At 43.3% G+C, this 27,246-nt stretch overlaps 1 protein-coding gene across 1 annotated transcript; it reads right to left on the reverse strand.

Moving 5' to 3' along the window:
• Positions 1–81: 81 nt before the first annotated feature.
• On the reverse strand, positions 82–25,625 carry ETNK2 (ethanolamine kinase 2). Its single transcript, XM_054979176.1, has 8 exons — positions 25,320–25,625; positions 17,147–17,406; positions 11,372–11,509; positions 9,904–10,052; positions 9,686–9,769; positions 6,357–6,547; positions 4,173–4,246; positions 82–2,969 (listed from the first exon to the last, which is right to left on the reverse strand). The coding sequence occupies exons 1-8, from the start codon at positions 25,614–25,616 to the stop codon at positions 2,897–2,899; spliced, it is 1,266 nt and encodes a 421-aa protein (XP_054835151.1). The 5' UTR covers positions 25,617–25,625; the 3' UTR covers positions 82–2,896.
• Positions 25,626–27,246: the final 1,621 nt, after the last annotated feature.

Here is a 27,246-nt window from a genome sequence, read left to right on the forward strand (position 1 = left end):
TGCATACTATGACATCCTGTACTGAAAGGCGAAATGGACACACAATATGGTTATTATGAAATGTAACATTTAATACTCAGGAGTAAGGACAAGCCTTTAAAAAAAAAGATTCCAGTTAAGAGCTGGGACATTACATCATACCTGTGTACCACCGTCTAAACAGATCATAAATCTTTCCACTACATTTGATCTCTCGCTAGCATAGAAGCCACACAGAATGTGAATTTGCAAAGGTTGGCCTAAATATATTGAACAACCAAATTTTGAGAGACCATTTTACATTTTAGTAGCACAATAGTGCCGAAAGGGGTGAGAGCAGTTCCTAATAGCTTGCACACTCAAAACATGCTTAGACATTACACTAACTTAAGCATTGCCTTTTGAAGTGCTAACACTGGCTTGAATTAGATGGGACAATTTCTGCCCACAGAGCTCAACTTTCTCTTCCTGCAGCCCCAAATTTTCCCAGAAATGCTGATCCTGGGCTGCAGTGGGGGGGGGGGGGCGGCGGCGCAAGAGTCACACTCCCAATTTAAGACTGATTTCCGTTTCAGTCTAAGGTTTCAAACTGGCCTTTGCTGGACTGTTGCTTTAAAAAATCAAGTTATTTGGTTGGCCTGCTTTACCAGATCAGGTTCTACTTGAAAAAAGGATTAGAGGGCATTTCTTGCTGGTAGGATAACTGAAATTCCAGTGACCATCAGAGGTATGGCAGAAACCTAAATTTCATCTCTCATTCACATTTACTTTGCACTAAGTACTGATGGGGAGAATGGAAACAGCTCACATCACAGTTGGAGAGCCCTAAAACTAGAATAGTCAGACTTCAGTCACTGCCCTGCTTCTCATCCTTCTGTTTTTTGCGACTAACAGAGGCGGCCCCCTACTTGGGCTGAGGTAATTTCTAGGAGGCACTTAATGGCCTTTCCTGACAGCTGTTCTCCATCAGTACACCAACATAGAAAAGCCACAGGGAATCAGATCCTGAAAGCTTAAGCCTGAAAGTAAGGAAGTTAATTATAATAGCACAGCAATTAAAAGACTGCAGGAGGCTGTTTCTATCTTTGCTTCAAAATACATATTCAGTGAAAATTTGCTCACTGGGGATATTAAAACCCCTAACAAACCATGGAGACATTATAAGACTGGGTGCTTTTGATTCCATTAATAGTACAATAAAGAAAAAAAATAAAATCCCATGAAAAATACAGAGATAGTAAAATGACATTTAGTAGATTCCGACAGCACAGATTCAGTCCTTTTGACCCAGAGCGGGCACTTCCCAAGCCAGAGACCCTGCCCCAATTCCCAGCGCGTTCCTCTTGTTTATTTTCCTCCACTCTTAAGGAAGGCAGAGCTGATGTGGCGCAGGCTGGGACTGGTGAGCTAAATGCTGTTCTCATATTGATTGGAGAACCTACTATAAGGTTTGTTTGTGTGTGTGTGTGCACACATGTGCATGCATGTGCGCTCGTTTGTGTATAGACTTGGTCCTCATTCGTAAAACACCCCAAATGGTTTTCTTGTGAAACAAAGCACCATGGGAATTGTTCACAGTTCATAAGGAATGCTTCAAGTTGACTCCAGTTCCTCAGGATCTAGGGACAATAAAAGAACCATGAGATTATCCATAGTCAGAGAAGATCACATGGTTCTCCAAGTTCTTCTGCACTGCAGTTTACCACAATACTTGGCACGCACATCTGCTTACCCAACGGTATGCAATCCTGGATCAAAAAAACCTATGGTCCTAAGCTTTGCTGGTATTGTTTGCTTCCTCTACCTTATTGACAAGCATTTCATTTATTATCCTTTTATACTGTCTTTTGAAAATTGCTCATAATGCATAGCTGTACATTCTCAAAGTCTAGAAATAGCACATGGACACAAACTCTGACTGCAGTGTGGAGCAGGCTGACCAACCACACACTGCACACCAGCTAGAAACCTAGGTTCTTTCAGTTATGCAACCATTTTTGTGCCTTTTAGCAGTGACAAACACAGCAGATGAGAGGGCAAAGCCTATACAAACTAGTCCCTTACACGGCAGTAGCTGAATATTGAGCATATCTGGTGTCTCTGTGTCGGCATTTCCTCATTCTTAGGTTTCAACTGAAACATTTGTCCTTTTCACAGTGGTACAAATTGTATATGGTGTCTACTTAGATTCTCAAGCATGTACAGAGTATGCTGAATTAGCATAGGCAACCCTTTTGCCAGTTAATGGTCCAGGGGGCTGTTTCACTAGCTTATTACACCAGATATTTAAGGTTTATCTTTTATATGTGTAAAGAGACCAGCTCTAGGCCTGTTTTGGATAGTTTTTTTAAACCTAGACAAGAGGGGTGGGGATCCTCCCTATATGTGCAGGGAGTCGATGTGAGGAGAACTCAAACAGTTCTGATACATGCAGAAGAAGAGGCTAGCAGTCCTCTGGTTAGCCCAAGAGCACAGGAGCAGTATCCTGTATGTGCTTAAAACCTAAGCCGCTGTCAGTTTTTCCTTCAACCATGGGACAAAGAAGATTCCATTCAGCTCTGACTTTTAAGGCTACATAAATTTCTCAGCTCCACTTTTTAAGCCTGGACACACTTGAAACATTCCTTAATACACCAGAATCCATGAATAAAATCTCTTGCTCAATCCATGTCCTAACGTCACCTTCTGAAAGTAAATTTGGCAGGTAATTTGTAGATAGCACAGCCATGGTCCAGGGGCTTGGTTTAATTTTTGGCTTTGCAGGTGTGATTTCCTTTTATGTCCCAGTTTCATGATGTCTGACCTCTCAACCTTGAAGCAACTGCAGGAGAGGCTGATCTCTGAGGATAGGGTGACAGGTGCTCTAGATCGGAGAAAATAAGTTTGGACTCCTGTGAAACAGAAGGCTCTCTTCACTTCACTTTGACATTTTGAGGGCTGTCACTATAGGTTTCGTTTTAAAGTACTGTTTAAATCTTATGTCTGCATACCTGCAGAGCAAGAGAAAGAGAAGAAGACTGTTACTATACCTAACTACATAACACTTGTTCTCAACATTATTTTACTATGCCTTGTGATCATTGGTATATAGCAATGAAAACCTGCAAAAATCCACAGTCTTCATTTGCAATACCCACAACACCCCACAATACTCACATATTCCTGTCACATTGCTCCACACACCATGTACACCTCAGCATAACAACTGACAATTACAATTGCCTCTATGAACCCTTCTCATCAATTGCTCACACATCTGATTCTTGTTCTGGTGGGCAAACTCAATTTACCCAGTCCAACTTTCTTATCTATCCTATATCCTTCCCCCATTCCCCTATAATACAGCGATAATGCATAATAATAAAAAAATGGATTATAGTATAAGGAAACTCAATGAAACTATTTAAAACCCCCACCATTAGCCAATGAGACAGGGTGGAGTCAAACAAGACGGGCAAATAACCAATATTAGGCATTATGAAAAGTGAAGAAAAATCATCACGAGGAAGTAGATAGGACAGAGAAGGTAATGCATGGACAAGTTCTATGTAATCTATGATTGGAAGACCATGAGCACTCTATGTGATTACCATCACAGCGAGGCCAACAGCAGTTCTACCAATGGCAGGGTCACCCCAAGAATCTAGCATTAAAAAGACCTATACCTTTTTTGGCACATTGGCAAAACAGCTATTGTTCAGCATATCTATATGTCTTTGTTTTAATATGACTTTTCACACTGTCAGCTTCACAATCACAGTAAAGATCCCAACATGGTGCCCATATGGGAAAGGAAGAAACAGAGTATATCTGCAAAACAAAGCTGTACATTAGGAGGATACAGGCTGAGATTGAAATATACATTTTAAAAAAATGGTACACAGACATCTGACACTCATTGACAAAGAGTTTAAGACCGTCAAGTGCTACACTTATTGCTAGATAAACCCACTGTGGTGCTACTCTCAGATTAAACCATAATGTTGAGACAGTTAAATAGCATTCACGATACTACACTGGTATCAGGTCCCCAAATCAATATGGTGGTCAGATTCTCATTGATGCCACCTTCTGCATAAAAGCAGCCATTGGGATACTGTTCTTGAATCTGCTTTGTACATGGAGAAGTGACATTCACAGGTTTACCTCCATCTCCTTAGAATGTTTCCATCAATGTAGACAGTCACACTCACCTAGCAAAATTGAAGTCTATGGTAGAGAATTGTGCTTGGATCAGGCCCCAGCAAGCCCACAGAAAATGGGATGCCTAGAATAGAAGACAAAAATATCAAGGACACACAGGTGGGGTAAGTGAGACAGACAAAGTGAAAACTTGGTTGAAGATAAATGTAACATTTTAAGAGCAGTATGGGTGGTTTGAAAGTGCTCTCAAACTATTTAAACACCAGAGTTCCTTTTCTGGGCCTGAACTGATCTCTGAGAAACTAGGGCAAAGACCCATTCTTTTGAACCAGAGGAAAAACACAGTTGCGAAGACTAATATCGGCTAATGCCCGTGGCATTACCAACACCTGTCCCTTCTTCCATTCACTGAAGCACAGTCACTGTTTTCCTGATACTTGAAATTTTTAAATTAAAGTATGAATACATATATATAAAAACATGCAACAAAATGTTCCTTTAAGTGGACAGCCCATATGAAGTATGAGGACTTGGAGAGTCAGTTGTATTTTAAAATTTAGCTTAGGGATGCCCTAACTAGTCTCCACTTGTTCCTTCTGCATGGAACTGCTTATTTTACTAACTGATAGCACTCCTTAGAACTTTGCAAGTAGGGTACGATGATTGTCTTACTGGGTCCATACAGACAATAGCTCCATCAGTTAGACAGCAAACATTTGGAGTAGGTACAGTTTTTCATACTACTGTAATATTGCAGTGGGGAAAACACCACAGATTTCCTCCAAAAGGTATTTTCACTGGGAATCTTTGTGACATACTTGATCAGTTTTCTTAAAAAAACAACAACAAACAGCTGGATTCAATTAGTTAAGAAATTCTTGATACTACGTATCCGGACAGATGGCTTGTTGGGTAACATGTATCTGCTTTCCCCAGGATCTTAAAGACACCAACTACCTTTGATGTATAGCACATCTACAGAGACACAAAATATGCTGGCTGACTACAGATTGATCCCTATTTGGAGTCCTTTTGAATTCCATATCCCGGTTCCCAGCCCTTTCCCTCCTTCATGTTTGAACAGCTCAAGGTTGTTTGTCATTACCCTCCAAAAATGGGAATGGAAGAATACCTGCTTTACTCCTCTTCTTCCTTGAGATGGAACCGGTGCCAGTTTTCCAGCCTACCATACTGCATATCCCAGCTGCATCTGAGGCCTAACTACACATTACATTTCCCCTGGGGAAGTCCCTGGGTCAGGCCAAGACACATGTTCTGGAGTTCCATATTTCCGAGGCATACACGGTCCCAATTTAGATCACAATGATGGTGCATGGGGAGAGGACTAAGACCCTCCTCGCACACCATTTTCTTTACCTGAAAACCCTGTAAAAATGTTATTTGACCTGTTGGGGCTCCATATGGTATTGACAGGATACACATATTTCCCAAATGGGGCAAACAGTAGCTCCTTGGGGCAGTCTCAAATCAGGAAAATGGTGCCTTTCTCCCTGTGTGCTGAAGTCCCAGTCCCATTTGGACTTGTGTGGCTGGGAAGTGCTGAGCTCCAGAGCATCCGCCTCAAACTGGGGACATCCCTGAGACATGCAATGTGTGCTGAAACCCTGGACCCGGGGCTTCCTCAGTATATGTATTACTCAGTGATACTGGTGCTGCTTCAGAAAGCAGGAATGGAGATGAGCAAAAGAAATAGGAACAGAACAAGATGGGAGAGGGAAGGAAAAGTGAAAAGAGGAAAATGGTGGTCCAGAGAAACCTATGGAGCAGGAAAGAAAAAGAACTGGATGAAGAGCAACCTGTGATGATGCAGAGAGAGAAGTGACCACCAGGGGGTGCAATAAGGAATAGAAGGAACCAATAGATAAGATCATGGACTGAGAACTAGGGGTGCAGATTTGTGGTAGTACATACGAAGAGGGAAGAGGGCACATGCAGATTCTGAGAGGCCTCTAGTGGTACAAAGAAGTGAGCATGTGCTATGAAGCGCTGAGAAAAAAAGTTAGCACAATAGGCTAAAACAAAAATCACAGAGGCCAAGTTGCAATAACAATGCTTTTCTATACTCAAGATAGTGATACAACCCCTTAAGTTAAGAAAATGGTATAAGGGAACCTCAGGGTGACATAAGTTGTGCACCAATAATCCTACAGCCGGTTGGAAACTTTTTTTCTTTTTTACCCACCCTTTGTTGATGATGCAGTGCAGATACTTACTAAGGCAAACTGGTTCACTTGCACGTAGAGGGTCTCCAGTTCTTCTTCAGACACAACACTCCCTCCTCTATTTTTTCCTTTCTCTCCAGGCTCCTCCTGACTCAGTTTCTTGAAAGCTTGCAGATAATACTTCAACCACTGCAGCTGGATCTCCTTGCAGGGATACAGGCTGTAGTCCACTTCATTCAGCCCTGCGAGCAGAAGTTGGCAGTTGCCAGAACATGAGATGGAATGGGTAGCAAAGATGGCTTGTGAGTCATGATGGGTACCATTTTAAGGCTTGTCTGCACCACTGGTTCACCAGGCTGAGCTGAAATTGATTGGACTGACTTGCATTGTTCATGTTGCACAGCTTCTAAAATGTGCAGGTATGAGGCTAAAATGTAAGCAGCAAAACTGTTTGGAGAAGAAAAGGTGCCAGTTCCTTAAAACCAGCCATTATGTTGAGTGCTGGTAGAATAAGCCCGTACTTGAGTGCCCTCTCCTTTCCCATCCACCCCCAATGCCTTTCTCCCTTCTGCTTCACACAAGGATCGTATCACAAGACAGTTTTCTACCCAACTCACATCATTCTCGTTCTGGAAAAATATCACAGAAATACCATCTGCACCAAATCCTGCAGGTCTTTTCTAGAAGTCTTCCCGTTTGACCCTGATTAGCTTCTGTGATCCATGAGGAACAAGATGGTACAAGCAGGAATTGAAACAGACATGATTAGCGGTACAATGATTTCCTGTATTATAGAAGCTCAGTTGGAACAGAATTAACACAGAGACTATTTTAATTACCTACAGGCCCTTTTAAAGGCACTGGCTTCTAGTCTGCTGTTTGAGCTGGAATCAGAGGACAGAAATAATATTGCAACAAACTCAAATTACTATTTACTGTAAAGTCATTCACTTTGCCCTGCATTGGTAAGGGTACCCTTGTTTCTCATCAGTTCTTTGAATTAAAAAAGTTTAACTTTCCAAAATTCATGTAGAAGATTTGCCTTTTGCCCAGAAGTTAGCAACATTTTACCAGCTGCATGATACCCAGTTGAGCTTCTACCCCCTGGCAGAAATGTCTGAGTGTAGCCAGGCACACATAGCCCAGGGTTCTTGGTCCATAGTCCACAGCCTGTGGCCACTGTGTGAGGCACTGACAGGATTCTTAGTGCAGCTTTGTGTTTTCTATTCTCTTCCTTTCTTTAAATTGTATTCTGTTTTATTTAAATTGCCATCTATATATATAAAGACAAGTGTCCTGACTGACTCATCAACACCCAGCCCAAACCCCTGTACCTAGAAACCTGAAATCTGGGGAGAATGTTCCTTTCGTGATGTAGAGGCTCACTAAGAAGGGATTTTAAGAAATTCGTCCACTAAGGGGGTAAAAAGGGGTCAAATGTGTTTTCCCATAGGGATACAGCTTCCCTGTGTGGCTAGCAGGGTGCTCCCCCCACAACTGCCACTCTTCCCTGAGGTCATTTGCATATATGGCCTTGATTGGTCATCATCCCAACATTCTAAACAGTATGCAGGACACATGCAGTACCTCAGAACACATTCCATGACTCCCAGTCACTGAATGTGTCCTGAGGTAAAAATACACCTCCCAATCTGCCCCTCTAGGGTTGCTAATCTCCCTGTGGGGCTTGACTTTCCTGTCTGGCTAGCAGCCTGATGTAGAATTCTGTGTTTTGAGGTAAAAATTAGGTCAAGGAAACTGCATACAGTTGAAGAAAAACAGTACAAGACTCCTGAAAAGGGATTTTATATAAAAGTCAGTATGGCAACTGAGTTTTTAAATGTTCATGGGGAGATGGTGCACAACCTTTCTAGGGGCCATTTCAATGCGAACCTCTCACATGAACCTGCCAAAGTGCCCACCACACCACCCCTCCCTCAGTCCAACTCCACCTCACACCTCTTGCAGCCATCACCTCTTACTACCCCCAAGAAGCCTCCTGGCAGACATTGTGTAAGATATACGAATGCTAAAAGGAGGAAGCAACTTAGAGATGCGGCAAAGAAATATGCACCTCATACTCCTGCAGTACACTGAGCAGCAGTGGTCAAGTACCAGCAAGTTCCGAGTCCAAGGGAAAGATGACCATCCCTGCAGGCCTGGGCACAGTACTGATGACCCTAGCAGACCTAACAGTCTCAGTATACCCTGATATTGCCATTATCAGGGAACAGACCATGGACGGACTGTGAAAGTTTGCCATTCTGACCCTCAAGAATGACAAGGTTGCCACCATTAATGAAACACAACCTAACTCCCTTGAAGGAGTAGAAATGGAGTACAGATCTGTGGACTCAGTGATGCAAATGGATGATGCGGTCCACTACCCTGTGGAGTTCCTCAACATGCTCAACCCTCCTAGCTTCCTAGCCCACAAGCTTCTCTTCAAAATGGGGGCTCCAAAGTGGAGGAAAACAACCAATGAGGTCTACAAAGATGTCCTTCAGTAGAAAAAAAAAAGGTTGTACATATTTTTCACTTTATTTCTTGCACTACAATCTTTTCCTTTTAAAAATCTTTTCAATAAATGTTACATTTTGAAATTCACTTCATCAGTTTCAGGTATCAACATGCTTCGATTTATTCAAATACTTTTGTGAAGCTCGGGTACTATGCTATTGTACTACAAAACCAACTGAAACGCCCACAGCCAAAAAAATGTTACATACTCATAAATATTATAACTGGATTTAAAGTTGTTAAATACCATAGTGAAGCATGGGCGTCAAGCTAGTTTAAAATATATGAAAGCCACTACCAGGGAGAAAAGAGGAGGGGAGAAATTACAACAATATCAACAGCAAAAAGACAGTAGTGGCCAGTGAATAGATGCCATAATAAAAAATGGCTGCTGCTGCTGCTGAGCAGTGACTGAAATGGAAGGCGTTCTCATCTGCGATTAGCTGGAAAGTATTGGCAGGGTGGTCAACTGTCCTGGAGAAAAATGTCCCTCCCTTTAACAGAATTCATTCACCTGATCATGTTATTTACCTCCATGGCCATTAAATGCTCCTACTGCCCATTTCCCAATTTTTCCCTCCAGGTCTCATCACCTCCTGTACAATAAATAAGTTTCCAAATGGCTTTGCAATAGCCTGTTAAAGAGACAAGACATTTTTCTCCAGGCCTGTTGTAACCCTAGGAGAGAGACCAGCCTCAGACCTACAGGGTCCATGTGAAGATCCCTCCTGTATTTGAAACCATCCTGGTACAATTAGGGAGGGGCACAGATTCTGTTTCATTCTCTCTTCAGACCAATAAAAAGGGATGGAGGAGTAGGCATTTTCTGCATCTAGGGAGGAAAAGGGAGATCTGCTCACCTGCAAATTCATTAAAATGATTCCCAATATCATACGCTTGATAGTTGTAACCAGTGTATTCGTAATCTATGAAGCGGACATGACCTGAAAAAACCAAGGTCGAGAGAGTTGGAATGGATTCTCCTTAAAGGGACAGGAGGGTACCGTTTGCTTGTATACTTGAAATGTTCCTTTCAGAATAAAGAACTAGGTGTTTTAGCAATACTACAGTAACAAACCTTCTGCCTCATTGTAGATGATGTTCTTGCTCAATAAATCATTGTGGCAGAAGACTACTGGAGATCCAAGTTGGGAGAGATGTTCCTTCATCCAGCAAATCTCTTCTTCTAGCACTTCTAGACTGGGAAGGGGCCCTTCTTGATGGAGGCTTGGGAAGGAAGAAAAAAAAGTGGTACTATTTTCATTTGTGGGCAGTGACCTTAAGATGCTTTGCAAATCTTACTAATTTTAAAAAAATGCAAAGGTCATTTTTCTAGGATGGAAATGATCACTCTGTATTATTACAACACCTATATTCCCCCTTCTAACAAACAACACACAAACAAAAAACCCCTCATGGTTACAAGACAAGATCTTCTAGGAAATGTATCTATCTTGTAAATTAAGTTTAAATTAGTTCTCTCTCACACAATCTAGATCACTCTTTCCCTCTCTCCCCTTTCTTTCTCTAAAGAGTGGCCATGGGACTACTAAAAGAAAATGTTTAAGGTCTTGATCCTGTTACAGAATGCAACCAACAGACTAATAAACCTTTGTACCTAAACATTATGTTCAACCTATTTTCATGGATTACTGGGACCCATCTATTTTTACTGATTTCTCTGAATACATTTATTGTGCATTGAACAACGCTGTGTTTTGACCTCCCATCCCCCACCCATGATATATAGAGAGTAGAACAGCCAACAGCAGAATTGAAACAGATGGATGTATTGCATTTTTATAAAACAATGTAAATAAGTCCTAGGTAAGAATAAATAATGTTCCAAATTAAGTTTGTTTACTACAGCATACATTAGAGAATGTGCTAGATAAGTTATTTTAAAAGTACAAAATGCTGAACCTGTGTCAAGACCATGGAAAGGACAGAGATGCACTTCTGGGTGTCTGTGATAAGGTCAATAGGCATCTGGAGGGCCATGTTAGAAGTGCACGATGTGTATCTATTTCACAGATGCAGGAGATGCTTGTGGAAAGCTTCTCCCCCAAACACTGGTACATATTTTAAACTTTCCCTAAACAAATATTCATGCTTTTTAAAAAGCCATGATTTGTAGACACTTCAGTTTTGAGATTTATATGCTAACCATTAACCTAACTGTACCTCCGTCCCAGCCCTCAAACCATCAATTGTTTTAAGCTTGAATTGCTAAATCACATGGTTTCAAAGCAAAAACAAAGTTAGCCCTAGCTTTTGGCATTAGGCAGAATGACCCTGCCACAGTTTGGCTGGAAGAATGACAATCATCTTGAAAAGGCATGACTTTCTGCACTTTCAGTAGCAAAGATGAAGAAGGGTCCCAAATGGCTTTTCCATTCACATGGTTTTCTCCTTAATGAGAATGAGTTTTCTCTCTTACTTACAGTTGGACAAGATGCCCTGTACCCAATGTAATATATACATAAAACTAAACAAGACTGACAAAAGCTGTTGGGTAACAGAGATTAGCATTTGGCTTTCTTTACCAGGAATTCAGTGTCTTTCTGGAAAACTCGGTTTTCACAACGTTAAAATACTTGTACAATCGGTGCCACAGGCAGGGCTTGCGGAGACTCCCATTGGTGTGAATCCTGTGCATCTTCGCCATTTCCTGGGCTACTAGCCTAAAAGAGAACCAATGATACAGATGTTCAGTGGTCAGTTGTTTAAAAAACTTCTTTGCTATTGTTTTAATTGAAAGCAACATTGTACATTTCCACTAAATACCTCTTCTGAAAATCCATCCTGCTGTATGTGAACTTTGTCCCGCAAGTGCTCTTATGGTTTGGGCTGTAAAACAAATTTGCTCCACAGATATCAGTGAAGAGATAACGGTTTTCCCTCGTGCAACTAACAAAGAATACCATTCTGGAGATTACTCTGGAAACAGGGAACTGCACTGAAATGCGGGCTGTAGTAATTTTGTCAAAAGAAAAGCCATTCTGGAAAAGAAAGGCAGCTCCTGAGTTTGGTACACAGGAACTTGAGATTCCATTCCAAGTGGGCAAACGAAGGAAAGATGCCATTGAAATATGACAGTGCCACTCTGGTTATGATACTATAAAAATTCTGCCAATTGGCAGCACCTTTGGGTAGGATTCCAGTTTACTGGACTCTGGGCTCATTGGATAGATGGAAGAAAAATCATTTTTCAGTAGATCATTAAGCCAACAACATTTGATTGCTTTCCTCACTATAGGAAATGTGTACGTGGAGCCTTTTGTTAATAATGTGGAACTACCATTAACATTGCCAAACCTGACATTTCCATGATGCCTTCAGTCATGTGTGGGTGCTGTTGGAATTGCTTTTCCTATTATAAAGTAAGAGTACAGGTAAGGTGGGATAATTATCATGGGGATTTGGAATCTAAAGTGGTTTAACTATCAGCAAAACACAAGACTTTACTGACTGTGGCACGCAGAAGAAGCACTGCTATCCAAAATAGAATTGTGCCTTTCTAAGATCACAGACTTCACTTGACTTGAGAATGGTATAACTTTTCTTAGGACTGCACTGTTAGTGTCCTGCTGGTTCAGGTTTCGTTCCTTGAAAGCAAAACATTTGCTTGTTAGAATATGCTCAGCTAATACTGAAGCTTGGCATATCCCAACAAAAGTGACAGAAGCCAGAATACCAATATATCAAAGGTCATTTTTTTCTTGTCCTCTATCAGTAAAAGCAGCCAAAGGACACACAGCAATCGAGGGGCCATTGATCTCAGGTCATTGATCCCACTGCTACATCTCTCTCTCTCTCTCTCTCTCTCTGCTCAACAGGAATACCAGCAGACCAGACCAGAGTTGGGTAGGTCAGTATCCCTGAAATTCCTGGATGGAGTTCATTTGGAAAGCATGGACCAAGCAGAAGGAAGTGCTGCTATTCTCTCTAAAGCAGCAATGTATCACTGTTGCCTTCCTGTCACCTGTTCCAAGAACTGTCCTTTACGGCCCAGAAGTATGTTGGGCCAATTGGAACCATGGAAACAGGATGCTTGGACCTAATCTCTCAAGTGCCCAGCTTCTATTAACCAATCCTTCTGCTAATGAGCTGTTGAGATTTGAACAAGCATTATGATCCAAATGATAACAATAAAAACTATTATTTAACTGGACTGGAAAAATTGCAGCTTCTATTTTAAATTGAGCAGATCATATATTTAACACATCAGTACAATATAGAAGGCACAAATTGTGGCACTTGATTTGTGGCCAGTTGATTATAAGCAAGAAATAAATAGAAATAAAATGGAACAGAATCAATATTAACAGGTCTATGAACTTATTATTCAGACATTTGTCTGGTCCAAAATAATATGAGATTTGACACTTTTTTATGTTCCTGGAAGTCAAGAATCAGACATTGTCAGTGCAATCCCAAGGGCCATTGTGGCACAAGCAGTTGACTGTCTACAAAAATTCAGCAGTACCTGTCCATTCTCTATAGACATACTGCAGGGGAAACAATCTATACCCTTTCAGAGGGCGCAGATGACATAGCAAGCATGCCAGAGCTCACAGCAACCATGGCAACATGCACCAATCAGGCAACAGCAGACAATGATGCTCCAGAAGTGGCGCACACAGGCCCAATCAATCATTAGCTGCTGATCCAGCCACTGCCCCTTGATGTTACCCCCTCCCATGGAGAACTAGCAGACAGGGAGGAAAGACCCAGTAACAGTGCAACCCAACAGAGTGAAATGGCCCAAGATGCCCGCTCCTCAGTCCATAGGGGATGCCCACCCCTTCCCCAACAAGAGCCTGCCTGGCAGCAAAAGCATAGCCCACAAGCAAATATCCCTGCACACACATCAAAGTAAAAATAGGGATACCAAAAAAAAAAAAAGAGATCAGCTTGGAGCCCACAGCCCTCCCTTACACCCAAGAGCAGAGATTCAAAGGGAGCATACCCACAGGAAGTAGGCACCCTACAGAAGCCCTGACTTGAGCACCAGCCACATGGTGCCTGGCAGAGAATATTTGCACAGGCAGGCACAGTTCAGCGGGAAAGCACTGGGAAAGCATGGCCAGGGCTCCCCATTCAGTCCTCACATGGGGAGAGGTGAGAAGCAGGCAAATGCGCCAGAGCTGTTGTTTTGCTCCCGCAATTGGCAAAAGGGGGATAGAATGGCCTAGTCATGGGCTACCCCAGAGATCCATTGGTTTGCCTGGGACACTGATCCACAATGCCCCCTCCGCTGCACCCATGGTAGCAGGTCCCTTACATCCACCATGGGTCCCTTCACCGCTGCACTGACAAGCTGCCTGGCTTATCTGATGCCAACAGTGCTGCGAGAGAGTGAGGGACCCAGAGACTCCCCTTTCCAAAGGAGCCACAACACCCTGGACCACCCAGCAGCCCATTCTCCATGCGCGCTACACACAGCAGCCAGCAGAATGTGGGGGGAGGGACCTAAGTTTGGGGTCTGCCTCCGAGGTGCACTCTCCCTCTTGGACGTGTGGCAGCCCTGTGAGAAAGTGACAAGGAAGGGAGAGGAGGTGAAGCAAGGAGAAACAAGGAGCTAGTCTCCTCCACTCACAAACAAACAGGCATAGAGTTGTAGAACACCCCAAACTTCATTGAACAGCAAACCATGATGGGGCCTAATGATTTGTATTGCCAACTTCCTCTCTCCAGTATGGCACCTGTGCCTTTGTAACATGGGGAGGCAAACCGAGATGCGCTTAACACAGCATGCATCCGAGTGAGGCAGACTTCCCGGTTAAAAAGCTGCCAAGGAGGATGTTCCAGGAAATGGGCTGGGACCAGTGACTGAGCAGAGTGGCAGAAATAGCAACAGTCATGCTCCCAGCTCTACCTTTTGAATCACTGCACAGAAGCAAAAGACATGCAGTGACGGCAAACAGCGCAGACATCATGCTGGCCACAGCCATGCCTACGGCTGGCAGGGTTCACAGTCCTACCCCACGAGAGGGCATTTGCCAGGAGATCCCCCTGAGATGCATGCTGTTGCCATCTAAATGACACTTTCCAAACCTGTAAGGAATTGCTTTGCTACAGCACCTAATCAATTCAGTGCTACTGCATAGGGCTCAATTCTGCAAGGCAATGGGTCCCAAGGTTGCTTGGCTAGCTGATCTACAGAGCACAGCGGGACAGCTGCCAGTCACCCCAAACCTCAGATGTGCCCTGTCCCCTGCCTGGGGCAGAAGAATCCCTGGTAAGGGAGTGCTCTAACAGGCCAGTGCAGGGCTGCAAGCATCCCTGCTTTCCCCGCCCCTCACATTATACGCAACTTTCCCAGGGATATTTCTACAATGGTGTACCCCATTGCATGATGGCCTGGCTTGGCTTCTCATACTGGTCTTGCTTGTGAGAGCCATCACTGTTGAGGTGGTGTCCCGCCTCCTACAAGGAGGCATGTGAGGACTTGTGGGGCAGCTGGATTCCCACCCCTGCTTACTTGTCAGTTCATGGTCACACCTTTGGCTTAAGGCTTCAGGGATGAGGTAACTATTAAGTTTCTGGAGCAAGACTTGGTTCTCCCCCTTGGGTGTTAGTGCCAAGTGCTCCCCCAGTAGTACTCAGGCACTTTGTGCCTCTCCTGCCATTGAAATGCTATGCTGCATGCTCTGAGTCTGCATGGCAGAGAGCTTTGAGGCAAAGTCCCATACCATATACCATACCTAATTATTTTTAGAGGGGTCTTGGCTGATTTTATGTAGTGCAGGGGAGGCAGGATGACTGGGTACCAGGAAGGGGTTTTGGCTCTGTGGAGGAGGTATGTGCCTAGCAGTAGTTGGCATGTGCTTTTCTGGGGCTTTGGGGCAGGGCCATGTTGGGGGGGGGGGTGCACCTGGCATTTCCCAGTGCATGAGTGTCTGAGAGTTACACTATGTTTTTTGCTGATATAACTTTCTGCTGGAGATGGGGTGGGTGGGTTCCTGGATTGCAGTGGCTTAGGGAGCAGACCAACTTCTCCCCCACCCCACCCCACTCAGCTCCACAGTGGTTGCAGGGATTTACAGTGGCACCCATGGTAGGTGGCCATGGTGGGGCAACATCAGCAGCCAGTGACTGATGGGGCAGTGCAACTCCTGATTATGTGAGTGTACCTTGGAGATATACTGGGACAGTGGCTAGACAGCTCCCTAAACATTTTGCCAATGCTGCCCTAGATTGCACTGTTAATCTTTACTTTGTACAGATGTTTTAAAGGTTATCGGCAGGCAGAATGACAAATTTGTTTGACCAAAAGTATTCTTTTTACAAAGGGTTAGAATTTGAACAATGAGGCTTCAATCGATTATGCATTAATGTTAAGGATGCACTCTTCAAGATTATTAGTCAGTGGCACTTAACACTTGCAAAGTTAAAAATGATGTGTAAATTAGGAGATAGCTTATATTTGTGGCCCCAAAGAGATTTTTGTAAAAACATGTCTGATGCAGCTACTCAAGGATTTAAGTCATTTGGCAGCAAGTGTGTGAAAGCATCGCATCTCAAATATGCCAAAACATTAATGCTCATTTCAGTTCTTGGCTGTAATTTGTTTACCAAACTCAGCATAATTTGTACTCACAGCAGCAAAAGCAGACCTCACAAAACCAAAGTCTGAAAATCTGTAGGATGAAAATAGTTACACAATGTGTGGGAGTTCCTTATAATGGAGAATTTCTTACATCAAATCAAAGAAAGAACATGCCTTGCTAATTCTGTAGATTTCCTTCTAATGTGGGAACCAGCATGGTGTAATAGTTAAAGTGCCAGATAGGACTGCCGTGGATTATATTGAGTGTCCTTGAATTAGCTGCTCTCAATCTAATTTATCTCACAGGATTGTTGCAATGGAGAAGGGTGGGCTACCCCATCCTGAGTAAGACAGAAAAGTACAAATAAAGATAAACAACAACCCCCCTAAATTTTACCTCTGTATTCATTTACTGAAGCTTCATTTTTAATTTAAAATAAAGACATCACATTTGTGCTGAGCCTAAATTGGATATGCAGAGATATGTTGCTGGACTGATTAAGGAGATTCTCTTGAATCAGAAGAATGCCCTGCCATTAGCAGAATTAATTCTGTATCATAACTGAGGTTTTTGGGGGTGGGGTGGAGTCATGGCATCTGAAGACTTCAGTCAGACTCCCAGATTAGCATAACAAAGCAAAACTGGGGGATTGGGAAGTCCTGGATAGAATATTTTAAACTACCCTCTGTTTTGATATTGATCCAAATTATTCACCTGTTTAGGAGAAGAAATAAGGTACACAAACCCCTTCCATTCCACACACACCTGAATATCTGTGGCTGACGCACATGTTCGGGTCCAAGAGCCTTCCCCTGAACAAATTCATAGCAATAGCCATTTTCGAAGGTGCAGTAGAGACTGGGGGCACAACCATGATCTTGAAGCACTTGGAAATTCCTCAGCTCACTAGCTCGGTCCACAATAAGTTCCGTCTTCCTGCCATAGACCCGTACCAGGACTGCATCCCTCATGTTCTCATCCGTGTAACAAGCCATGAGCTTGTTGGTGATACCATCAGTGAAGAGCTTGGGTGAGGAATGAAGAAACAGAAAATAGTTAGATGAGAGTGCTGTGGCAAACACTGTTGCTGTCATGGAGGAGGTTTATTTAAGAAGTCCAAGAAAATATTCCAGATTTAAAAAGGGGAAATCTGCCCATTCCACGTTGTAATAGGGAATGTAGCAGTGACCTCGTTACTCTTGTATTTGCCCCACAGACTTCAGGGCTGGAAAATATGGGGAAATAGGATACTATGGCAATTGAAAGTATACTGTTAAGGCAAAATGAAGCTGTGCTCCACGAAACTAAGCTGGACAGCAATAACAGAGAGGCTTGACTGCATGCACCCGGCATGACAACGCATGAGTCATCCAGCTCCTGCACTGCCAGAATGGCTGCTAAAGCCATAAAGGAACCACAATGTAACAACCATTGCTGAACAAGAGGACATGCCTTGGCTGTAGTATGAAGATGTTGCACCTCAAGTCTGCTCCGCACACAACATTTTGGGTTCAATGATCCACCATCACTTGGTCAGACCTCACATCTACCAAAGGTTCAAAGGGTCTTAGTCAAGCCAGTAGCTTTTGGCTGCAAAATGAGGGTAAACAATATTGACCTAGTTTACAGGGTTGTTGTGAGGATTACTAAAATAGTATATGAAATACTTTGAATACTTTAAAAGTAGACTCTGTTTAAATTTAGTGAATGCTATACTCTTTTATAATCTCAATGTAGCAAAACTCCCACATATCAATATTTATGAAATATGATGGGTGTTTATTTTTCCATAAACACTGTAGTACTCTTCTTCACACATCAAAAATGTAATACATGAAGCAGCCTGTAGAGATATAGCAGAGCCAGGTCTTTGAATTACCTTCCCCTACATCCTCCCATAATACTCTCCCTCATTGCAGAATGCACACACTTGATCAAGTGCTTTGCTTTCATGTTCTGATTTCATGGAGCTCATAAAAATTTGTTGTTTTTAAAATAATTCTTCATGTGCACACCGGTAATTTTTCCCCACATATTTTTCTTTCCCAGAACTTATGATTAGTTTTAAAATGTTGTCTAGGTGGAATATCACTGGAATGTTCTAACACCAGACTGGATTACAAGAGGTTTTTTTTAACTTGGGGCCAAGCTACAAGTGACGAATGACACTTGAATGGCAAGTGGATTGAGTGGAGAGCAAGTGAACAGGGAGAAATACACTTGCCGTTCAAGTGTCATTCGTCACTTGTAGCTTGGCCCTTAGATTCTCGTTTTGTAGGTCCCTGCATTTCTTACATTAGAATTAGGCTCTTGTTTTCTCTGTGAAGGCAAAAATGTACTAGCATGACCTTATAAAACCCGACTTTGCATTCAGCCCTGCTAAATGGGATGGCTTGAGCATCCCATTTCTTCTTGTTGCTGCTCCATTTCTGACTCTGCTGCTAACAAAACAGTGTGTATTTAAATAGTGTCTAAAAGTTCACACTGCAAATCTGTTTCCTCCATTGAAACCTGAACTTCTCAGGGCTCATCTGAGACCCTTGTTTTAATGCCAGCACACACTCAAATATAGGTACTAACACATGAGGTAACTGGGCTTTCCTAAGAAATACATTATCCTAGTTTCCCGTCTTCCCTAACCATCCCAGGTAGTAGTAGAAGTAGTAGTAGTAGTAATAATAATAAACTGTGAATATATACTGCTTTTCTAGACTGATTAGCACCCCACTCAAAGCAGTGAACAAGGTCAGTGTTGCTGTTATGGACACATGAAGCTGCTTTATACTGAACCATACCCCAGTAGTCCATCACAGTCACTATGGTCTACTCAGACTGGTAGTGGTTTCCCAGGGACTCAGGCAGAAGACTTTGCTTCACCGACTGCTAGATCCTTTAACTGGAGATGCCGTGGATTGAATCTGGGACCTTCTGCATGCCAAGCAGGCGCTCTGCTACTGAGCCACAGCTCCTCCCCCTGGACAGGATAACAGACAGGGCTATGCACAATAAATTAAATTATGCCCTTTAAATGCATTTCTGCACCATGCCTTGGATGGCCTGGGCTAGCCTGATCTCACTAAGTCTTAGAAGCTGAACAGGGTCGGCCCCAGTTAGTATTTGGATGGCAGACCACTATCGAAGACCGGGTTGCTACACAGAGGTAGACAACAGCAAATCATCACTATTCATCTCTTGCTTTGAAAACATTATGGGGTCACCATACGTTGGCTGCAACTTGATGGCACTTTACACAGGCGCACACACACACACACACACACACACACACACACTCCTGCAATACCTCCATTTTGATGATCTGAGTGTTGGCTTTGTTTTAAACTTGCCAAGAGTTTTTCCTGTGGACCTTAATAGGATTACTGATATTTATCCCTCTTGCATGCCAAGACATGAATTTTAGCAGCTTAACAATGAAACCCCAATTGCCCTAGGTAAATATGATTCTCCTCATCCTGCCATCCTGGAAGAGTGTTCATTCTCACAGGGTGACACCCAATTTTCAACCAATATTTCCATACTGTTTCATTTCCACCTTTTATTCCAATGCTGAAATAGTTGGCTGATTATGAGTCTCTCTACATGAGGCGCCTTGGCATGTTTGTCAAGTGTAGGGAGATGCAATGTTAGCCGGGAAGCATAGTTTAAAAAGACAGAGCCAGTAGAGACAGCTCCTCAGAGGGTTTGTTAATTTCATTTTCTCCTCCAAGAAGGCTCTGTCAATTTCATCCCTCCAGTCTAAAACTGTGTGGGATTGCAACCAGAGGGAAGCCAGGAATGGGAATGGGCTGGAGCTGTCTTCCAGAGCCAGGTGTAGACCTGGAGGTTATAATGGACTGAAGTTTCCCTTCTGGCATTTCACACACCCTTCACACAGCTCCAGTGTATAGTAAAGCTTTTAACGTGTCGCCAGCATTGTCTTTTTAAACTACCCTTCCTGGCTAACATTGCACCTCCTAACACATCTTCTTCATGAATCAGATGTTTCATGTAGAGAAACTCTATGAAACAGCCCTCTAGATCTAGATAGTTGTATGGTTGGAAATTGCATCATAGCTATTATAATCTCAATAGCTGCTGCAGAATCTTTAAATTTTGACCTTTCAGATTTCTCCCCCCGCCCCCAAGACAACTGCATTTTTTTAAGTCTCAGGACTATGGAAAGTTGGTGGAAAGTGCTATAACATTTTTAGAAACAAAAAAAAGTGTGCAACTTCCAGTACTTGGAGATCACATTTTGTTACTAATCATTGTACATAACTTCTGTCCTCCCTTCAAATTTACAAGCATCTTCCTTTGTCTATTATAAAATCCCTCTTCCTTCTAGCCACTGGAAAGTTCAGATTTGAAGCTATCAGAGCTACAGTTATGTTGGGCTCTGGCAATTAGGGCTGCTTAATCTCCTATGGGTTTCTATTTCTTTTTTCCCTTCCATGGGAGACAGAATGTTGACTAGTCCATTGCCTCCTAGTTTTATGTTGCAAAAGGACCTCATCCTTTTCTTCATATAGTCTGGTGTGAAACAGGAGGCCTGAATACTAGAATAAGAAGAAGACAATATGCCTGAAGGTTAGAGGTTCAAGAGTCTAGTTTTATCTGACCCCTGGTGATGGACCATTAACTGACACAGCTGTAAGTGGGGAAGATGATCCACAGGGTTGGGCTGTCAAACGTGGTACCTGCTACCACTTTCATATCCATTAATTGTCACAAAACTGTTGTGCCTTGATTACATCTGAAAGGCAATCAGAATAGAAACTTGGTACACGGTCAAGTTACAGGTATGGCATTCTTTGTTACAAGTTTAGGCCTGTGAACCTTGACTGGGGGATTCAGCCTCTCTCTTTCCAGTTTCCTCCTCCCTTGCTTTAGTACCCTCAATCACACCCTACATCACCACACATTCACCATCCTGGCAAGCATAGGGCTGGGCCAGAGCTGGAAAAATAGGCTTGTCTCTTGTAGCATACCTTCTGTAACAATGTCAGTGATGGAAGGAAAGGCGAGACGTTGAGGCCGCTTGCAAGCCTGGCCCTGCTCATGAGAGCAGCAGTTTGTTGGAAATACAGTTGACAAGAAGCAAGAGACTGATGACACATTGCTTCTATCCCAGCTCCTGGACTGGGGGCAAAGCATCACCCTACTCCATTCCAAAGCTAAGCTCCAGGTTGTTATGGGGAAGAAAGAGGAAAGCAAAGCAAGACATGCCTTCAGTTTCTTTGAGTCTGACAATGCTGACGACTGGCTGTTTTATACATACACAAAGACACGAAGCCTTGGGCATGCACAGAATAGACGGGCAGCATCTTTGCCTGAAAGACCTTATGGTCTAATTTTAGCCCCTTCTTTCCTGGCTCTTTGCAGATGACCTTTACCATTTATTTTCACTCTGCTTTTTCTGTCTAATTATATTTGACAATTTATAAATTTGTAATGATCCTTCTGCCACCAACTCCTCACGCTTGCTGAGAATCCACTTGCTCAGGGCATCAAGCCAAATTGGAAGAGCTCAAAATATAACCAATTCAGCTCATTCACAGTACTATTTCTATGCAACCTCTGAATTCCCTTACAGGTAGTTAGAGAGCTAGTGAGGTGTAGTGGCGAGAGTGATGGACTAGGCAACTCAGGTTCAGTTCTGCACTCTGCCATGGAAGCCCACTAGGTGACCCCCTCGGCCAGTCACAAACTCTCAGCCAAAGCTACCTTACAGAGTTCTTGTGAGGATAAAATGGAGAGGAGAATGACAGAAGCTGCTTTGGTTCCCTTTGGAGGGGTAAAGGCAGGCTATAAGTGAAACAACCAAATAAATAAATAAAGTTATGGCTCCAGTAAAACAGCAATTCTTCATCCGTCTCTCAAATGGTGATGCAGGCTGGATTCAATTGTAAAAGTACTTCACCTGTTTAATAAAGGAATAAACTATTGCTGTTTTAAAAGGTATTTGTGAACACCTCTTGAAGTTATGTAAGGACTAAGCCTCCTAGGAACTGATACTGCCATCCTAAGCAGAGTTACACCCTTGTAAATTCATTAAAGTCTGCTTAGGATAGCACTGCCAGATGTTAAAGTCAAGCATAATCAAAGCCACTGTGAAAGTATTCCAGACAGAGTTGGATTTACTCAGAGCCAAGCTACAAGAGACAAATTACACAAAGAAGAGCACGTGAAGTGAGTCGCAATGTTAGCCGGGAAGCTGAGTTTTAAAAGAGATCTGAAGGCTTTGTCAATTTCCCCTCTCTACGGAGCCTGGGAGATGCGCCTCAGAGGATTTAATTTCCTCTTTGCCTCCCAAGGCTCGGTCTGTTTCACCTCCCCTTCTAAGAGGCAAAGAGGAAATAAACAAACCTTCTGAGCAGGGATCTCCCTGGCTCTGTAGAGAGAGGAAATTGACAAAGCCTTCCAGCTCCCTTCACATGCTCCTCCTTGTGTAACTTGTCTCTTGTAGCTTGGCTCTCAGAAGATAAGCTACAATTGAGGGCCTCAGATTATGAGGGCCTTGAAATACATCCCCCTCCAAATTACCATTTTTTTCTTAATACCATTGGGCTTTTTAAACTTGATGTAGATTAAGTCTTCAGCAAGTCTTCTTAACCATAAGAGCAGCTCTGCTGGTTTAGATCAGTGGCCCGTCTAGTCCAGTATCCTGCCTCACACAGTGACCCTTCCAGTTACCATGGAGAACCAACAACAGGACATAGAGGCCGAGGCCTTCCCCTGAAGTTGCCTCTTGGTACTGGAATTCAGAGGTTTACTGCCTCTGAATGGGGAGGCTCCCTTTAGTCACCATTGCAAGGAGACACTGATAGATCTATCCCCTGTGAATCTGTCTAGTCCCCTTCTAAAGCTGTCTATGCCTGTGGCAATCACTATATCCTCTAGCAGAGGATTCCACATCTTAGTGAAGTATTTCATTTTGTCTGTCCTGAATCTAGTAGCTATCAGCTTCATTGATTCAAGGACAAAAAGGAATATTTCTGGCCCTGATTTCAGAGCAGGATCCAAATGGAACATTTCCCTGGTCTCATCAGCACGCTGAAGACTGTTTCCCCCATCTTAACTGAACAGATTGCTCAGCATCCCAGTTTTATTTAGGGATCTGACATGCTGCGACTTCAGACTCTCTGCCCATCTAAGCAAAGTTGCACTCTGTAACTCAGTGCAAGAATGCGCCACTAAATCCCTTGAGCCAGGGACTGTGTGTGCTGTGTGTAACAAAAGGGGGCTTTCATTCATCCACAACTCTGTGCCTGCCACAGACTAAACAGTAATGGCAAATACATTTCTGAGATTTGCACTGATTATACAATGCAAAATGCTGCCACACAGAAGTAGTGCATGGCTCCATATGCACTATTTACAGCAAACTCTCTTTTTGTTACAGTAGCTTGATGTGAAATAAAAACAGGAATCTTCCAAGACCTGCACTTCTACAGAAGCTAACTTTTTGGAATCTCTAAGCAATCTATAGGAATGATTTCATGGCAGCTTCCTGCTCTCTTCTTGGGTTTGCTTTCATGCATTTGGAAGTACAGGAAACAGTATCTACAAAAATGTGTTAGAATACAGCACAACATTCATTGTGCCATTTCCCCCCCTTTATTTATACTGCTTTGGCCATAGAGAGCTTATTATTCCACAGGGATCTACCTGTACTATAGTTTGTTAAAGCAAAACCAAAAAGGAGTCCTGTGGCTTCTTAAAGACTAAAAGATTTACTGGGGGATAAACTTTTGGGAACTTGATGAGATGCATATAGAGAGTTATCTCCAGATAGTAACTGGGCCAAAAGGCGCAGATTCAAGATGCACAATCTGTGGACATCTATACAAAACTCAAATTATTCCAAGATCAAAAAAGGAATTCTGTTACTTCTAAAAGACTAAACATTTTATTGCAGTGGACAAAACCTACTTTATCAGATGCATAAAGAGTGACCTCATTTACCAAATTATATATAGGTGGAGAAAAAGAGACGTGTCTACAGTAGGGTTAAAATGCCAGGAAATGCAGATATTCTTCAGGCATCTGACAATATGGGCTGTAGTCCATGAAGAACAAAAGTCTATCTTTAATGGGCCACAAAATTCTTGTTATGCCCCATTACAGCCAAGCTGACAGGTGGATAGACTGCATCCCATTCTGGAATACTGGAATACTGAGTGTGCCTCCAGATGTGAAGGAAACACCTTAAGATGCATCAGTTGATGGGAAAGAGAAAGACATGTTGATTCCATTTTACAAATGTGAAAACTGAAGCACAGAAAAGAGAACTTTGGCTGCAACTGCCAAATCCTTCTACTCTAAGCCCTGGTTTATGCTGCCTCATGCATAAACCTCCTACTAAATGGGCTCCTTGCTTAAACAGCACAATGCTGAGCATATAAACTATTTGCTTGTGAATCAATTCCTTACAACCTCTTCAGTATCTTTGGGGGGAAGTGATAGAGGAGCTGAATGTTGTGTTTGGGAACCACATGGGATAGAATGTGTGGGCCTTGTAAGCTGCGGGCCTTCTAACCCTTACAAGCCATTCAAATTCATCAGTCATCTTGTTCCCTACTTCTAACCACTGAATCACTCAGTTCAGTTCCAGCCTGATCTATAAACATGCACTGAAGGGTGGAAAAGATCCACCCGGGCTGTATAGGTATGATGCTGCTATTGGCAGTACCTAATCTCCATGAAACGATCTTCTGTACGATGCATCCATATTAGGTGCAGGGTCCACTAACATCAAGCCCAGTCTAGACTTGTTGAATGTTCTCCATGCCTTGCCCTTCCTACCAAGATCCCTTCCACCCTGCCTGTTCTAATTCGTTTCTTTGGATTTCATACACGCCTGGAGTCCGGCCTCCCACCCGGCTAACGCCAGGAGTGGAGTTGCAACAGCCGGCAACGAAACTCCGTGCTGTGTTTGTACCTTGGTTTTAACTTGCGCCGTCTCCCATTGTGGTCTCAGCCTGCCGATCAGCTGCAGGGCCCCCGGCTGGACGTTCGTCTCATCCACCGCAATGCTGATGCTCGGGATGGCAAGATAGCTCGCGAAGCCGTGCCGCTGCTCCTCCGCTTCTTCCTCCTCCATGCCCCATGGGCAGTCCGAGTACAATTCGGCTCCCTCCAGATGCGGCACCGAGTTAGGGGAAAGGAAGGCACGGCAGAACTGCCTCAGCCAGCAACTCCACCCCCTCAGCAACGGGAGGCTTGCAAAGGCGCCCATGTGCAGGGGCTGGAAAGGGGCTGGGAGGGAGGAGCCAGCCCCGAGAGGAATCCATGAGTCACTCTCTCATCGCCTCCTTTTCTAGAGCAGAAGGATCTTATTGGAACCTTCAGGACGGCCCGGATTGTGACGTCAGGGGGAGGAAGTGTTCTCAGTGGCCACAGCAGCCGAGAAGCCAACCTATCCTTGGAAGGCAGGACTTACTATATATCGGAGAAAGATGCTCCAGTCATCAAGGATGCTGCTGCTGTCAGCCGGCTGGGGACCAAGCGTGAGGCTTCCTACGCAGCAGCAGCCTGGGATCCCTAAACACACGCGAGGCCGACTTTCCTCCCTCGGGGGGGGGGAGTGACCCATCAGCGACGCCTGAGTGTTTAAGGAAGAGTCTTTGATGAATGATAGGCGGGGGGCGAGAGAGGGGAAGCTGTATATTTTTCATGCTATGTCTTTTAATATGCTGCTGTGGAAGTCCTGCTGAAGGTCTCATCTTGTTCAGCTAAAGCTGAACAGGTTTCGGATCAAAAACAAAACCCAGGAAATATTTTTGTATTAGGATCAGCCCAAATAACACAAAATAGCTAAATACCAGTTATGATAGACAGGGCTTCAACAGGTGCAGCTTATCCTAGCAGTGATGGGTGAACCAGTACCTGTCTAATCACTGGCTCTCATACAACTGTTAAAGGCACAGAATAAAGGCACAGAATAAAGAGTGCTAGCCTTATGAATAATTATCTTGATTAAGGCAAGTCATATGGAATGCTACTACATATTTCTGCCATTCATATTGTTCTTCCAGAACATCTGAACGATTTTTAGTTCAGCATTCACTTTTTTCAAATAATTTCTATGCCTGTAGCAGCTTTGACAAGCAGCAATAAGACAGAAGAAGATTTGTTTATAATGGGAAAGCTGCACTGTTGAGGTTCTGTCTGGCCTATGAAGAGGCTAGTTAGACCATAGCTCCATCTAACTCAGTATTGCCTTATGTGACTCCTGCTACTCGGGATTCTTTAAGATTAACCTGGAGCCTTCTATGTGCAGGTGCTGTACTACTGAACTACAGCCCCTCTCAAGTATGTAGCTTTTAAGGTGCAAAGGATCTGTCTGCAGTAGACAACTCTAATCAACAGAATGTGTCTCCAAGGCAGTTGTGAAGGAGAACATGCCACGTACATCTATCCTCTTAGGTTGCATACATCAGCCACTTTATAAAATATTTATCTTCTTTGCACGACAGGGTGAGGCAACAATTCTGAGCACAGGCCATACAATCTTGGTGTGGCAGTCACTTGCAAGAAAAAGTAGATGCTTTAGTTCCATTTTCCACATTTCTAGTTGGTCAGTTTTCCCCCAAAGCAACGATTAAATAAACCAGCAATATGAGAAAGGCCACATATGAACTGCCATTCTGGTTCAGACCAAAGTCCATCTATGTTTTGAACCAGACAGAGGCCTTTGGGAGCCCGGTCAATGGATACTGGTATGCTGAAGACATAGCTGAGGCATAATGCTGTCATGAGCATTATAGAGGTTAACACGGGTAGGGATGAGTCTCTTGCTGTGTAAGTAAGCCAAGGATTCTTTCCCCTTGAACTGTGGCTTCTTTGGGGTTGACACAGGTGTTGAA

The sequence above is a fragment of the Eublepharis macularius genome, chromosome 5, assembly GCF_028583425.1.
Source record: "Eublepharis macularius isolate TG4126 chromosome 5, MPM_Emac_v1.0, whole genome shotgun sequence".
In the NCBI taxonomy this organism is placed as follows: domain Eukaryota; kingdom Metazoa; phylum Chordata; class Lepidosauria; order Squamata; family Eublepharidae; genus Eublepharis; species Eublepharis macularius.

Excerpts from the sequence above, each read along its gene's own strand:
- ETNK2 (XM_054979176.1), bottom strand. The coding sequence starts at position 25,616 with ATGGGCGCCTTTGCAAGCCTCCCGTTGCTGAGGGGGTGGAGTTGCTGG. Across the intron at positions 10,053-11,371 it reads AGAAAGACACTGAATTCCTG|CCTCCATCAAGAAGGGCCCC; the intron begins GTAAAGAAAGCC and ends TTCCTTCCCAAG. Across the intron at positions 2,970-4,172 it reads ATAGACTTCAATTTTGCTAG|GTATGCAGACATAAGATTTA; the intron begins GTGAGTGTGACT and ends CTTGCTCTGCAG.